The sequence below is a fragment of the Oryctolagus cuniculus genome, chromosome 17 (genome assembly GCF_051225735.1).
Source record: "Oryctolagus cuniculus isolate XC-2025 breed Fujian yellow rabbit chromosome 17, ASM5122573v1, whole genome shotgun sequence".
In the NCBI taxonomy this organism is placed as follows: Eukaryota; Metazoa; Chordata; class Mammalia; order Lagomorpha; family Leporidae; genus Oryctolagus; species Oryctolagus cuniculus.
The window spans coordinates 38,943,334-38,959,166 of record NC_142883.1 but is presented as its reverse complement, the minus strand read 5'-3'; the positions used below and the strand labels follow the sequence as shown (position 1 = coordinate 38,959,166).

The 15,833-nt window shown below is 42.5% G+C and overlaps 1 protein-coding gene across 15 annotated transcripts in view; it reads left to right on the top strand.

The window, feature by feature from the left end:
• Positions 1-15,833, top strand: part of AP2B1 (adaptor related protein complex 2 subunit beta 1) — a 153,451-nt gene that overhangs the window by 39,559 nt on the left and 98,059 nt on the right. For all 15 annotated transcript variants that reach the window (XM_002719241.6, XM_008271129.5, XM_089317387.1 and 12 more), the window contains 5 exons: positions 1,965-2,155; positions 4,431-4,652; positions 5,164-5,284; positions 6,470-6,565; positions 14,875-14,990. In XM_002719241.6, the coding sequence (XP_002719287.1) occupies positions 1,965-2,155; positions 4,431-4,652; positions 5,164-5,284; positions 6,470-6,565; positions 14,875-14,990 (746 nt within the window). The remainder of the gene's footprint in view (positions 1-1,964; positions 2,156-4,430; positions 4,653-5,163; positions 5,285-6,469; positions 6,566-14,874; positions 14,991-15,833) is intronic.

Below are 15,833 nucleotides of genomic sequence, written 5' to 3'. Positions count from 1 at the left end.
GCTGCGGCTGGCGTGCTGCGCAAATCCAAAGCCAGGAGCCAGGTGCTTCCTCCCGGTCTCCAATGCGGGTGCAGGACCCAAGCACTTGGGCCATCCTCCACTGCCTTCCTGGGCCATAGCAGAGAGCTGGACTGGAAGAGGAGCAACTGGGACAGAATCTGGCACCCCGACCGGGACTAGAACCTGGTGTGCCGGCACCGCACGTGGGGGATTAGCCAAGTGAGCCGTGGCGCCAGCCAAGTAGATTTATACTTTTTTTAAAAAAAAAAAAGATGTATATTATTGGCTGGTGCCGTGGCTCACTTGGTTAGTCCTCCGCCTGTGGCACTGGCATCCCATATGGGCACTGGGTTCTAGTCCCTGTTGTTCCTCTTCCAGTCCAGCTCTCTGCTGTGGCCTGGGAAGGCAGTGGAGGATTGCCCAAGTGCTTGGGCTCTGCACCCGCATGGGAGACCAGGAGGAAGCACCTAGCTCCTGGCTTCGGATCGGCATAGTTCTGGCCGTAGCGGCCATTTGGGGCCTGAGGCAATGGAAGGAAGACTTTTCTCTCTGTCTCTCTCTCTCACTGTCTAACTTTATCTGTCACATAAAAAAAAAAAAAAGATGTATATTATTTATTTGAAAGGCATAAATAGAGAAGGAGAAATAATCTTCTAGCTGCTGGTTCATTCTCCAAATGGCTGCACTGGTCAGGGCTGGGCCAGGCCAAAGCTAGGAGCTTCTTCCTGGTCTCATGTGGGTACAGGGGCCAAGTAATAGGGCCATCTTCCCAGGCATATTAGCAGGGAGCTGGATCGGAAGTGGAACAGCTGGAACTTGAACTGGTGATGCTGGTGCTCCAAGTGGAGTCTTAACCTTCTACACCACAATATTAGCCTCAATTTGTTATGTTACAAGTAATGTAATTTTGATATTGTCTTGTCTTCTTTGAACTGCATGGATTCCTAGATCTGTGAGTCAGGATACAAGTGTACTTTCTTGTTTAAAGTAGCAGTTTTCCATTTACATACTGTCTGAAAGAAGGATATATTTAAAATATTTCATTGAATCCACAATACCATTGATATAAGAAGTTATTATTTTCTGTATATTAGGAAATAAAAGTGCTTTCACAGACCATTACTTCTGGGTCTCCCACTTGGGTGCAGGGGCCCAAGGACTTGGGCCATCTTCTACTGCTTTCCCAGGCCATAGCAGAGAGCTGGATTGGAAGTAGAACAGCCAGGTCTTGAACTGGCGCCCATATGAGATGCTGGCGCTTCAATCCAGATTGTTAACCCGCTGCGCCACAGCGCTGGCCCCTTCACAGACCATTTAATTATAAAATGCATACCAGTTTCAGAAATCTTAATGTGAAAAACTACAACTTACATACTTGATGAACTATAGTAATATAACTATCTTAAATTTGCATAAGGCTTTGTAGAAAGTACTTAACACAAATACCATCAGATTTTATCCTCAACTAAAACTAACCTTTGAGTTGGATTAAATTATCCCAGACCTACATATTCTTACTATAAGACATGTGATATGAATGATAGTATCAGCTCTACCCCCAATACATATACATCTGTACACATGTGAAATTATTTGACTTAGAGTTTTTCTGTTGCCTAATGTATATATTTTTTGAATTCAGTGATTTTATAGTTTATATGTTGACTTGATACTAACATTTCTGAGTATTATTGAAATGGTAATGCATGTTTTAATACTAAATCAGTGTGACTACTAATATATAAATGTTGTCATTTTTGGTTTCTTGACCACTAGGAAACCATATATGCCATTGCTGATAGTTTAATACATGTTTTGAAAGCAGTTTATTTGTTTCTGTCTGACTTAGTAAAATGTGCAGGAGCGTCTTAAGTTGAGATCTGTGGAGTGATCTGGAGGTCGATTGGTTTGTCTGTAGTTATACTGTTCTTAGTAAATCAAGATTGTATCTGCTTCTTTCTCAGGTGGTGGCTAATGCTGTAGCAGCATTATCTGAAATCAGTGAGTCTCACCCAAACAGCAACTTACTTGATCTGAACCCTCAGAACATTAATAAGCTCCTGACAGCCCTGAATGAGTGCACCGAATGGGGCCAGATTTTCATCTTGGACTGCCTGTCTAATTACAACCCGAAAGATGACCGGGAGGCTCAGAGGTCAGTCTGTTTCCTGGATGGTGTTTAGTAGTCTTGCCTGATTCAATAATTTCTGATGTCTGCTGTTAGGATAAGAGTCTATTAGGTTGAAGAAGGTCTGTGACTTGTAGGGTGGATATTGCTATCTCCAAGGTATTTTCTCATTGGCTTTAGGTATATTTTAGATGATAGAGTAAACCATGCAAAAATTACTGTGTAATTTAAGACAGGTACTTTTCATTTATTGTTGGAAAGATGTAGTTACTTTAGCTAAAATCTTCCTCTTCATCATTTCATGTCTCCCAGTTTCTGGCATGTAGCAAACAAAGGCTATTGAATATGTCTGCAGTGGCAGAGTTTGCAGTCTTTTAGATACACAATAAATGACTTCATTCTTGTTAGTGAACTGAGTACTGCCTATAGTTCAGCACTAGAAAAAGTATGTAAAAGCCAGCAAAATACCTGCTGCCTTCCCTTATAGACAGAAATGATGTCAGTCTGAATTGGGAGAAGATTCAGAAGTTCACCTTGTTCTATTCAGACCTCTGCCACCTTAGTGCTGGGAATTTTCACTATCAAAAATTGACAGTAAATTTCTTAAACCTGTACACATTTAAGTTTACAAAATTGGAATTACCACCAGTTCTTATTGGGCATTTTATATATATATATATGTACCTTACTAGGAAAAGTAGTTCTGAAGAAATGTTGGATCTTCATTAAAGTTGACACATTTTAATTATGGTAGATGAGAACCTTCCTTGCCCAACTGAAGCTGATTTCTAAGCTACTAGAATGTTAAGTGCTATTCATTTTTCTGGGAAATTATTCCCTCTGGACTTAACTAAAGTTCACCTTGGTAGTTTCTTTCCATTAATGAAAGTATAAATATATTTTGGAAAGAACTTCATGTAGAATTTTATTTTCTGTTGATCATTGACATCACGCTCATTCATTCATTCACTTAAAGCCCATACTGTGTGCCAAACCCTGGGGCTACAGCGATGAACAGATAAAAATCATGACCCTCATGGACCATTTATTCTGAGGGATGAGGGTAGAAGTATGTATAATGTGTGTATATGCTGTAGTATATAATATGTCAGATGGTGATAAGTGCTAGCAAGAAATAGGAAGTAGCAAGGAGATCTAAGAAATACTAGGCATTTTAGGGTGAGGGATTCTTTTAAAATTTTTTTTAAATTTTTTTCTTACATGTTTTCATTTTATTTGAAAGGCAGAGAGAGACATACAGAAATCTGATATCTGCTAGTCCAGTATCCAGGGCTGGGACAGGTTAAAGCCAGGAGCTTGGAGCTCAATCCAGATCTCCCACCTGGGTGTCAATGATCCAATTATTTGAGCCAATACCTGCTCCCAGGGTGTACATTAATAGGAAACTGGATTGAAGTGGAAGAGCCAGGACTTAAATATATGTATGAGCATCCCAAGTGGCATCTTAACCACTGCACCAAATGCCTACCCCAGGAATTTCATTTTTATAAAAGAGTGACCAGGGGAGGCCTTGCTGAGAAGTTCTGAAGGAGGTCAGGACTCAGCTGAGCAGATAAAGGAATAGAAACACAGCCTTGTATACTTAATTTAACAAACTAAGTTATGTTACCCGAGTGCTATCAAAATGAGGTTAATTCTTGCAGAACACCTATGATAATTAAATATCCAAGATTTCATGAGACATTTAAGTATAGGTGGCAGGGGTTAGAAAAGAAGAAATTGGGAGAATATTGCACTGGTGTTCTGGTGTTTAAAAACCAAACCTCTTGCAGAGATTGCCATATTACCTTGAGAGCAGCGAGTTGGTTAGTTTTCTCTGCTGTATCTTACAGTGACACCCTCAGTCACAGTGGGTTGATAATCTCTCACTGTGAAATAGCTCTCAGAATGCCTACTTTGACTTCCTATAGGTTGAGTAGAAGTGGGCTGTAAGGCAGGGAGCCCTAACATAATGTGGGGAGACAAAGAGGACTATAAAACAAGAAGGTAAATGGTGTGAGCTCAAGTGTTTGGGATATTGCTGGTTTCCTTCTGGTTTGAACATCTCTTATTGCTGATTTTCTGAAGTCTTCTCATTTCCTTATTCTGTCTGTATTTTGCTGGGAATGAGGCATCTGCAGTGTTGGATCCCAGTTTTACCTAAGCATGGAACTTTGACTTTTCTAACTGATTCTTTAATTTCTTGATATTTGGGTTATGGGACTCTGACACAATACCTTATAGAATGGATTGATCAAAGGAATGATACTTTAAGATACTAATTTTCCTTTTCTGCCCTCAGCATCTGTGAGCGGGTAACTCCTCGGCTGTCCCATGCCAATTCTGCAGTGGTGCTTTCAGCGGTCAAAGTCCTAATGAAGTTTCTAGAGTTGTTACCCAAGGACTCTGATTACTACAATATGCTGCTGAAGAAGTTAGCCCCTCCGCTTGTCACTTTACTCTCTGGAGAGCCAGAAGTGCAGTATGTCGCCCTGAGGAACATCAACCTCATTGTCCAGAAAAGGTTGGGAAATAGTAAATTAGTGATTAGAATGTTTATAACTTTGAGTTAAACTTGATATCAGTATCAAATAGGCCGGTGTTAAATCTTTTTACTGTATGAAGATGTACGTGTTATATGTCAGATCCGCTTGCCTAGAATCAGTAGGCTAACAGTCAACATTTTTGTATTCCTATAATAAATGCCTGGTATTACTCTACAGCCCAGTTTGTTTTTGGAAGGGTCTTTTTCTACGTGATATGGCTCAGGCTATAAAACTACTAAAACTAGAACCAGACTGTGATTGTTCTGCTAACAGTTTTTCAAGGCAACATATCCTCTGATGTCTAAAAAGGGTACAACGATCTGCCAGATGGAACTGATAAGACTAGAGGAGTACAGAGGAACTATATGAGTTTTTTTCCTGGAGAGAGTAGAAAGAGGGCAAAGAGGCACAGATATTAGATACCAGTATAATTCAGAAGGATATCAGTGTAAGCCTTCACCTTCCTTTCTGTGTTTCTGTGTACCACAGGCCTGAAATCTTGAAGCAAGAAATCAAAGTCTTCTTTGTGAAGTACAACGATCCCATCTATGTTAAACTAGAGAAGTTGGACATCATGATTCGTTTGGCATCCCAAGCCAATATTGCTCAGGTCAGACTTTAAGCACACTCAGGTTTATCATGACATAGATTTTTTTTTTTTTTTTTTTTTTTTAAGATTTGTTTATTTATTTCAAAGTCAGAGTTACACAGAGAGAGGAGAGGCAGAGAGAGAGAGGTTTTCCATTTGCTGGTTCACTCCCCAGATGGCCACAACGGCCGGAACTGTGCCGATCTGAAACCAGGAGCCAGGAGCTTCTTTCAGGTTTCCCATGCTGGTGCAGGAGCCCAAGGACTTGGGCCATCTCCTACTGCTTTTCCAAGCCATAGCAGAGAGCTGGATCAGAAGTGGAACAGCCGGAACTCGAACCAGTGCCCATATGAGATGCCGACAATGCAGGCCGCACCTTTACCTGCTATGCCACAGCGCAAGCCCCAGATCTTTTTTTTTTTTTTTTTTTTTTTAAAGATTTATTTTTTATTTACTTGAAAGGCAGAGTTAAATAGAGAGGGAGAGAGAAAGAGAGGTCTTCCATCCACTGCTTCATTCCCCAAATGGCTGCAATGACCAGGGCTGGGCCAGGTGAAAGCCCCGAGATTCTTGCAGGCTTCCTGTGTAGGTGCAGGGGCCCAAACATTTGGGCCATCCTCTGCTGCTTTCCCAGACACATTAGCAGAGTGCTAGATCAGAAGAGGAGCAGCTGGAACTTGAACCTGTGCCCCCATGGGATGCTTTTGGTGTAGGTGGTGGCTTAACCCATTAAGCCACTTCGCTGGCCCCAATGAGTTAGATTTTCTTCTTCTTCTTCTTCTTCTTTTCTTTCTTTTTTTTTTTTTAAAGATTTATTTCTTTACTTAAGAGGTAGAGTTACAGAGAGAGAGAGGTCTTCCATCTACTGGTTTACTCCCCAAATGGCCACAGTGGGTGGAGCTGCGCTGATCTGAAGCCAGGAACCAGGTACTTCTTCTGGGGTGTCTCACACTGGTGCAGGAGCCCAAGGACTTGGGCCATTTTCTAGTGCTTTCCCAGGCCATAGCAGAGAGCTGGATCAGAAGTAGAGCAGCCAGGACTTGAACCCATATGGGATACCAGCACCACAGGTGGATGCTTTACCTACTATACCACAGCACAGGCCCCAGTGACTTAGACCTTAAGGTCTGACCTCTAGAAGAAGTGAGGCCACAAGATTATTGTTTGAGAATCCATAATAATTATCCACTTCTTGGATTTTATCAGGTTCTGGCAGAGCTGAAAGAATATGCCACAGAGGTGGATGTTGACTTCGTTCGAAAAGCTGTGCGGGCCATTGGACGATGTGCCATCAAGGTGGAGGCAAGTGTCTGATGGTAGCTGTGATTATGCAGTGTGGGGTTCTGCATGTTTTCTTTAAAATACATTTTTAAAGTTTATCAAGATTTTTTAAAAAGTTAAAATCTTGAATTTTTAGTGAAAAACAGTTGTTCCTGGTCTAATTCTATTGTTTTATTGTTTTGATTACTTCCATATCTCTAAGTAATATTATTTATTGATTTATAAATTATAGACTTTTTATGTTAACTTTTTTGTCTAAGAAACTTAATTCATATAGTAAACCATTCCCACTTCTCTTTCCTGAGATCCAGTGTAGTTACATCATAAGGGGTTTTGTCCAGTTATATTGGTAAATTAAGATGTGCCTTTTTTTCTTGTTCTATAAACTCTAGGCTTGCAAAGCTTACACATTTTATGAATTTGTTAAAACTTAGGATCAAGACAGTATTAAGTGGTTGCAGTTTCATATTAGAGCATTTTGGATTTTCCAGAGATACTTTAATTGCCATTTTCCCTTGAATTGCAGGTCTTACTTTACCCCTGTCTTCCAGCTCCTGAAGCAATTTTTTTTTATTGTTTTTTATTTTTTTGGACAGGCAGAGTTAGACAGTGAGAGAGAGAGGCAGAGAGAAAGGTCTTCCTTCCGTTGGTTCACCCCCCAAATGGCCGCCATGGCCGGTGCACTACGCCAATCCGAAGCCAGGAGTCTGGTACTTCTCCTGGTCTCCCATGCGGGTGCAGGGCCCAAGTTCTTGTGCCATCCTCCACTGCCTTCCCGGGCCATAGCAGAGAGCTGGACTGGAAGAGGAGCAACCGGGACAGAATCCGACGCCCCAACCAGGACTAGAACCTGGGGTGCCAGTGCCGCAGGCGGAGGATTAGCCTAGTAAGCCGCGGCGCTGGCCGCAAATATTAAAATCTATAATTCTTTCATCTTGCATCCTTTTCTCTTTTAGTCTGTTTCTTTTTTGCTCCAGTCTGACTGATTGCCTTTTTGACCTCTGCCCATCATTCCATATATAGTCTGGCCTCATTGCGATTTCTTGTTATTGATACTATTTTCATAGCATTTCTTTTTTTGGGAAGGGGGAGGGATCGCAGTATCTTCTTCATTCTCTGATGATGAGTTTTTTTTTTTTTTTTTATTTCTGCAGTTTGAATTTGACTTTTATGATGATGGGTTCATTGTGTATATAATGTTAAATATTGATATATATATATATACCACACATGTTGTAAAGTACAGTCCATTTATATTTAAGATTTAGGTAACTAAAAAATTAGTTGATTAGGACTTATTTTTTTTTAATTTATTTTATTTACTTGAAAGAGAGAGACATAGAGCCAGAGAGAGAGAGAGAGAGAGGTCTTCCATCTGCTGGTTCACTCGCCAAATGACCACAATGGCCAGAGCTGAGCTGATCTGAAGCCAGAAACCAGGAGCTTCTTCTGGGTCCCTAATGTTGGTGCAGGAGCCCAAGGAGTTGGGCCATCCTCTACTGCTTTCTCAGGCCATAGAAGAGATCTGGATGGGAAGTGGAGCAGCTGGGACTCGAACTGGCACCCATATGGAATGCCAGCACTGGAGGTGGTGGCTTTTACCCGCTATGCCACATTGCCAGCCCCGATTAGGACTTCTGTGTGCCTTGGAAGAGTTGTAGACTAGCATATTTTGTTTAAGTTCTTTAAAATTAATTTGTAGTTTATTTATTTGAAAGACAAACAGAGTGAGGGAAAGTTCTTCTGTTCCCAGGTTACTCCTCAAATGCCTAGAACAGCTGGGTTTGGGCCAGAACTGGAACTTAATCCAGGTCTCCAACATGGGTGGCAGAGACCTAACTTACTTGGTGCCATCACCTGCTGCCTCCCCACATGTGTATTAGCAGAAGCTACAATCTGAACTGGAGTCAGGACTCCGATTCAGTGCTGTGGTATAGGATGCAGGTGTCCCAAGTGGCTTCCTAACCACTGCTCTGATCACCTGTCCTCTAGCAGGGTTTCTTCTTTTGGGCAGGGAGTTGACTTTGGCTTGGAAGGCATCTTGAAGAAATTCTCTGGTCTGAGAGGGCAGATTGGTTTCTAGGTTGCCTGCAGCCTAGGTAATTTGGACTATAATTTGTATTGCCCTGCTTCATCAGGCACTAGTTCTCCATTATTTTCCTCATTCAAAGATGTGCTGAAATTAATAATATCCTTTGTTCTTTGTTATTAAGGGTTCAGTGCCCCATATTTCTTCCTGCTACATGATATACATAGTCCTGCTTATTAGAGTCAGAGAGTTGGGCCATATGACTTCTCAAGGATACTAAAGTAATTTGTACAGTATGACCAGTGGTGCTTCATGGGAACAGAAGGAAGCAGATACTGCCTCAGAGAAGCTTCAGTGATACTCAGGTTCCTACTTGACCTTCCTTGTTACTCAAGTTAATGTTGCTTCAATTTACCACTGATAAATAATTTAGTAGACCAGTTTAATAGTGAGAAGTTGATTAATCCTAGTTTGTACTCCTGATCCTATTGGCTTAGCTGTTTTAGATATTTAATACATTTTCTTGCTCCATTTGAGAAATGGGAATGTTTGTTGCCGGATGCTGGTTCTTGATACGTTACATGTTTTTGTCGTGGTATTTCACATACTTACTTTTTTTGGGGGGGTAAAAAATTGCGATATCACCATCTGTCTACTTACTGTTAATGTAGACAGTGTTTAGAGATTTGGGTAACATAAAATGAGATCTTTTGTGCTCTTCCTTAATGTAGATAACCATCTGTTCTATCAAGCTGTTGTTATTGACCTCTCTGACAAATCTTTAAAAAGTAATGGAAAATTCTGTTCTGAAGTTAAAAGAGATTTTCTAGCCCTGGAATTACTAGAAAGTGTTTTCAAAGCATTTAGATTCTGACAGGCTGTTAGGGCTAAGTCCTGTAACCAGTGAAAGGTCTTCTGGAAGGAACAAGCATCTGATTGCTTTCACTTCTTCCTTTGACTAATAGTGCCTTTTTGGGAGTCTGTGGGGAGTGAAATTTCCCAGGAAACTTGAGATCACCATTCAAGAATCCTGTCCTTTTTTTTTTTTTTTTTTTTTTTTTTTTTTTTTTTTTGACAGAGTGGACAGAGAGAGAGAGAGAGAAAAAGGTCTTCCTTTTGCCATTGGTTCACCCTCCAATGGCCGCCACGGCCGGCACGCTGTGGCCGGCGCACCACGCTGATCCGATGGCAGGAGCCAGGTGCTTCTCCTGGTCTCCCATGGAGTGCAGGGCCCAAGCACCTGGGCCATCCTCCACTGCACTCCCGGGCCATAGCAGAGAGCTGGCCTGGAAGAGGGGCAACCGGGACAGAATCCGGTGCCCCAACCGGGACTAGAACCCGGTGTGCCAGTGCCGCTAGGTGGAGGATTAGCCTATTGAGCTGCGTCGCCGGCTAGAATCCTGTCTTAATACCTAGTGCAGTTGTCTCAGCTCGCCCAGATTTGTCCTAGAACTGTTTCAGTCCTGAAAGTGATCAGTTTGAGAGTTGCATGGAAACCTAAACACAGTTACTGGAGCGGGGAGAGGCTAAGAGTGCCTGCTGCAGCTAACTCATGCCTGGGACAGGGAGCAGCAGCAGCAGGGGGTTGTAGTGAACCCTCTGGACAGCCTCTAAACTGACCTGCCTCTTATTTTCAGGGCAGGTTGTCCTTTTTAATTGTGTAGTTGATTTGAAAGATAGGATAAACATGAAAACATGAATTTTAATTGTTTAGCTAAGAGAACAGGGCCTGTTGGAAAGTTCAGGTGTCCTCAAGAGTTGGAATTAATATTTTTATCATGACTGTGAGGAGATGAGTAAAATCCTGACACTTTTTAGTTTTCCAAGTAAAGATCATTTCTTAATTCAAGAGCAAACAATTTTTTCTTCTTAAGGGAAAGACGTAAAATAAAAGACAAGGCTGGTGCCGCAGCTCACTAGGCTAATCCTCCGCCTTGCGGCGCTGGCACACCGGGTTCTAGTCCTGGTTGGGGTGCCGGATTCTGTCCCGGTTGCCCCTCTTCCAGGCCAGCTCTCTGCTGTGGCCAGGGAGTGCAGTGGAGGATGGCCCAAGTGCTTGGGCCCTGCACCCCATGGGAGACCAGGATAAGTACCTGGCTCCTGCCATCGGATCAGCGCGGTGCGCCGGCCATTGGAGGGTGAACCAACGGCAAAGGAAGACCTTTCTCTCTGCCTCTCTCTCTCACTGTCCACTCTGCCTGTCAAAAAAAAAAATAATAATAATAATAAAAGACAAGTTAAACACCGATAGGACACTGTGCTTCCCCTACCCCTTGACCCTCCCAGAGATGCAGTGGACATGAATTGGCAGATAGGATTTTGAAATCTTTGTTTATAGAGTCCAGGGGTAGAAAGTTTATGGCCTGCAGGTATATAAGATCTGTGAAATCATTTGGTCTGGCATTGCTGAGTCAACTGCAGGTGAGATTCAAAATTCAATAAATCTACGGCAGGCTGATTTTTAAGTGGATTATTTTGTGTGGCCCACAAATGATGTTATAAATATCTAAATGATGTTATAAATGGCCCTTGGCAGAAAAAAGATGCCTCATACTGAATTATAGTACTTCATACACACAAGCTTTTTTTTTTTTATAAAAATGCATTCATATTATAAATGCTATTTCTTCTTTTTTGTTTTTAAAGATTTATTTATTTAATTAAAAGGCAGAAATACTCAGAGGAGAGAGAGAGAATCTTCCATTCACTGGTTCACTCTCCAAATGGCCACAACGGTCAGAGCTGGGCTAATCCAAAGCCAGGAACCAGGAGTTTCTTCTCAGTCTCCCACAGGGATGCAGGAGGGTCCCAGGGACTTGGGCCATGTTCTGTTCCTTCTCCAGGCACATTAGCTTGGAGCTGGATCAGAAGTGGAGCAGCTGGGACTCTAGTGCCCATAGAGGATGCTGGCACTGCAGGCAGAGGCTTAACTTTCTGTTATTTGTTTCTGTTATTCTGCACAATGCCAACTCCTAAATAATGCTGTTTCTTTAATTTTGTGATCGACTTTTTTTTAACTTACTGTATAGTGGGCGTCCTTCAGTGTTACTGTTCGAAGGTTACATCATGACTCTTTCCTGGATTCATTCTCTCTCTCTCTCTCTCTCTTTCCTTCTCTCTCTCTCTCTCTCTCTCTCTCTCTCTCCCTCCCTTTCTCCCTTTCTTTATATTTTAATTTTTTTTAAGAATTATAAGCCAGAGTGGAGGATGGCCCAAGTGCTTGGGCCCTGCACCCCATGGGAGACCAGGAGAAGCACCTGGCTCCTGCCTTCGGATCAGTGCGGTGCGCTGGCCGCAGCGCACTGGCCGTGGCGGCCATTGGAGGGTGAACCAGCGGCAAAAGGAAGACCTTTCCCTCTGTCTCTCTCTCTCACTATCCACTCTGCCTGTCAAAAAAAAAAAAAAAAAAAAAGATTTATAAGCCAGTTGCTTATTCCTGGTCTCCCACGTAGGTACAGAGAGGCCCAAGGACTTGGACCATCTTCTACTGTTTTCCCAGGCCATAACAGAGAGCTCGATTGGAAATGAAACAGCCAGGACTAGAACCAGCGGCCATATGGGATACTGGTACTGCAGGTGCAAGAATAAACCACTGTGCCACAGCACTGGCCCCAGCCTATGAATTTTCTAATTTATCATAACATACTTAAATTTTTTCAACTGTTTTCTTGTTGTAATAACTTAGCATAAGAATTACTAGCTGAAAAATGAATAAAATAGAGGAAATAAATAGAGTGGACAAAAATACATTTAAAATTGCAGAATCATTTCATGGTGAAGCAGTTATTATATGTGTAAGACTTCGCATAATGACTAAAGGTGCAATTTTGTTTTTATTAAATTCCTTAGGGTGATTTAAATTATTGTCTTAGATTTTATTAAAGAAATTTTCAGGTATACAATAAGGTCAGATTGAATAATAAGCTGTTATGTACACATAATCCATCTTGAGCATATGTCACCATATTGCTGTTTCGTTTTATCTCTTCATTTTCTTTTCCCCTTCACAGAGGGTGAATTACTATTGTATTTCTTTTTCTTTTTCTTTTTTTTTTTTTTTTGACAGAGTGGATAGTGAGAGAGAGAGAGAAAGTTCTTCCTTTGATGTTGGTTCACCCTCCAATGGCCGCTGCAGCCGGCGCGCTGAGGCTGGCGCACCGCACTGATCTGAAGGCAGGAGCCAGGTGCTTCTCCTGGTCTCCCATGGGGTACAGGGCCCAAGCACTTGGGCCATCCTCTGCTGCACTCCTAGGCCACAGCAGAGAGCTGGCCTGGAAGAGGGGCAACCGGGACAGAATCCGGTGCCCCGACTGGGACTAGAACCTGGTGTGCCGGCGCCGCAAGGCAGAGGATTAGCCTAGTGAGCCACGGCGCCAGCCACTATTGTATTTTACCGCAAATTCCAGGTGTCATCTCACTGGAGTATCCAGTGTATACATAAGGTCCTTTGACATTTAAAAAAATATTATTTGTTTATTTCAAAGGCAGAGTTACAAAGAGGTAGAAAGATCTTCCATCCACTTGTTCACTCCCCAGATGGCCACAGCAGCTGGAGCTGGGCTGATTTGAAACCAGGAGCCAGGAGCTTCTTCCTAGTCAGTCTCTGTTCAGGGGCCCAAGGATTTGGTCCATCCTCCACTGCTTTCCAGGACACATAGACAGTGGAGACTTGAATTGGTGCTCATATAGGATGCTGGCACTTCGGATAGCAGCTTAACGCATTGTACCACTATGCCGACTCCTGTAAGGTCCTTTTAAAAAGCCATTGTCCGGGCCAGCTCTGTGGTGTAGCTGGTAAAGCCGCCACCTGCGTTGCTGGCATCCCATATGGGTGCCAGTTCATGTCCCAGCTGCTCCACTTCTGATCCAGCTCCCTGCTGATGGCTTGGGAAAGCAGTAGAAGATGGCCAAAGTGCACCCATGTGGGAGACCCACTAGAAGCTCCTGGCTTCGGATCAGCTCAGCTCTAGCTGTTGCAGCTCTTTGGGGAGTGAACTAGCGGATAGAAGATCTCTGTCTCTCCCTCTGTCTGTAGCTCTACCTCTCAAATGAATAAACAAATAAATCTTAAAAAAAAAAAAAAGCCATTATCATGATACCATTACCATATACAAAACTAATAATAATTCTTATATATTCCTTGTGTGTTCCTTTGTTCTTTTGGTTAGAATACCTCTTGGATGATGCTGTGTATTTCCTATGGCATCTTATCAGGAGATATATAATGAAGTGATCCATAATAGTACATTTTAATATATGACAGATCAGTTCTTGATTTTCAAGCTTATTCTTCTAGAATCATATCTTTCTCTATCTCTTTTAAATATTTGTTTGAAAGGCAGAGTTACAGAGAGAGAAAGATAACCTGCTGGTTCACTTTCCAAATGGCCACAATGTCTGGGGCTGGGCCAGGCCAAAGCCAGGAGCTGGGAACTCCATCCTGGTTTCCCATGTAGGTGCAGGGCCCAAAATCTTGGGCCGTCCTCTGCTGCTTTCTCAAGCACATTAACAGGGAGCTGGATTGGAAGTGGAGCAGCCAGGACTTGAAGAAGCACCCATATGGGATACTGGCCCTGGAGGCAGTGGATTAACCCCTTGTGCCACAATGCTGGTCCCTAGAATCATCTTGCTTTGGAAAATTGAAACTTACCATGTCAATACATTTTTTGTTACTTACTTTCTTCCATATTTTCTTAATTGATAAAAGATTAAATTCCATGTATAACTTACGTAACTCAAAAAATGGTAAATTGTTTAGTAGTTCTTAGAGTCTTTTTATATTTAATTAATTAATTTGAAAGAACTTATAAAGAGATTTAGATTATGGGTAGCTATGAAAAACAGAATGAGAGAGGTGGGTCTTCTCCTTAAAGAATATGCTTATATGCTTATACACAATCTGGCAAATTTGTTTCAAGAAATGTAAAGACACTCTCTGCTGTCTCCATTCATCCATGAACTCCAGTTAAAGATGTTCTGCTTGGTTTAATTTTGAATTTTTATTCTTGCCTCATCTTGGCTTATTCTTTGTTATCATTTCTGTTCTCCTGGCTGTCCAAGAGATTTTTTTTCCCCAAGAGATTTGAATCGACTAATCTCTCAATATATTTTGTAATGAGCAAGATTTGAGGTATTTAGAACTGCTGTTGATTTACATAAGATAACCCAGCATCAAATTAAGGTCATGATTGTTTTCTTTAGTTGATACAAGTGTATGTTTCAAACTTATTTTTTTCTTCATGTTGAAATAGTATCACTAGATAGATTATCTGACTTCTCATTTTTTATGTTCCTCTTCCAGCAATCAGCAGAGCGCTGTGTCAGCACGTTGCTTGATCTAATCCAGACCAAAGTAAATTATGTGGTCCAAGAGGCGATTGTTGTCATCAGGGACATCTTCCGCAAATACCCTAACAAGTACGTCCAAGTGCTGCTATCTCCTTTTCTAAAATCAGTTAGGAAATGTTTAAGTAAAGTGCTTTGTAATTGACTGGTAAGAAGTACTCTCTCTTTTTTTTTTTTTTTTTTTTTTTTGACAGGCAGAGTGGACAGTGAGAGAGAGAGAAACAGAGAGAAAGGTCTTCCTTTGCCGTTGGTTCACCCTCCAATGGCCGCTGCGGCCGGCGCGCTGCGGCCGGCGTACCACGCTGAACCGATGGCAAGAGCCAGGTACTTATCCTGGTCTCCCATGGGGTACAGGGCCCAAGCACTTGGGCCATCCTCCACTGCACTCCCTGGCCACAGCAGAGAGCTGGCCTGGAAAAGGGGCAACCGGGACAGAATCTGGTGCCCCAACCGGGACTAGAACCCAGTGTGCCGGCGCCGCAAGGTGGAGGATTAGCCTAGTGAGCCGCGGCGCCGGCCAAGAAGTACTCTTTTTAACTAAAGTTTGAATTTTCACTCTGCTTTATTACTTTAAAAGAAATGAAAACCTGCCTGAATATACATGATAAATTAATATATTTTATGGTTAACATAACCAGATTCTTTGTTTTTAAAAAAAAGCATTTTGTGACCGGCGCCATGGCTCACTTGACTAATCATCTGCCTGTGGCGCCGGCACCCCGGGTTCTCGTCCCGATTGGGGCACCGGGTACTAGTCCTGGTTGCTCCTCTTCCAGTCCAGCTCTCTGCTGTGGCCCAGGAGGGCAGTGGAGGATGGCCCAGGTGCTTGGGTCCCTGCACCTGCATGGGAGACCGGGAGGAAGCACCTGGCACCTGGCTCCTGGCGCGGCACCGGCCGTGGTGGCCATTAGGGGA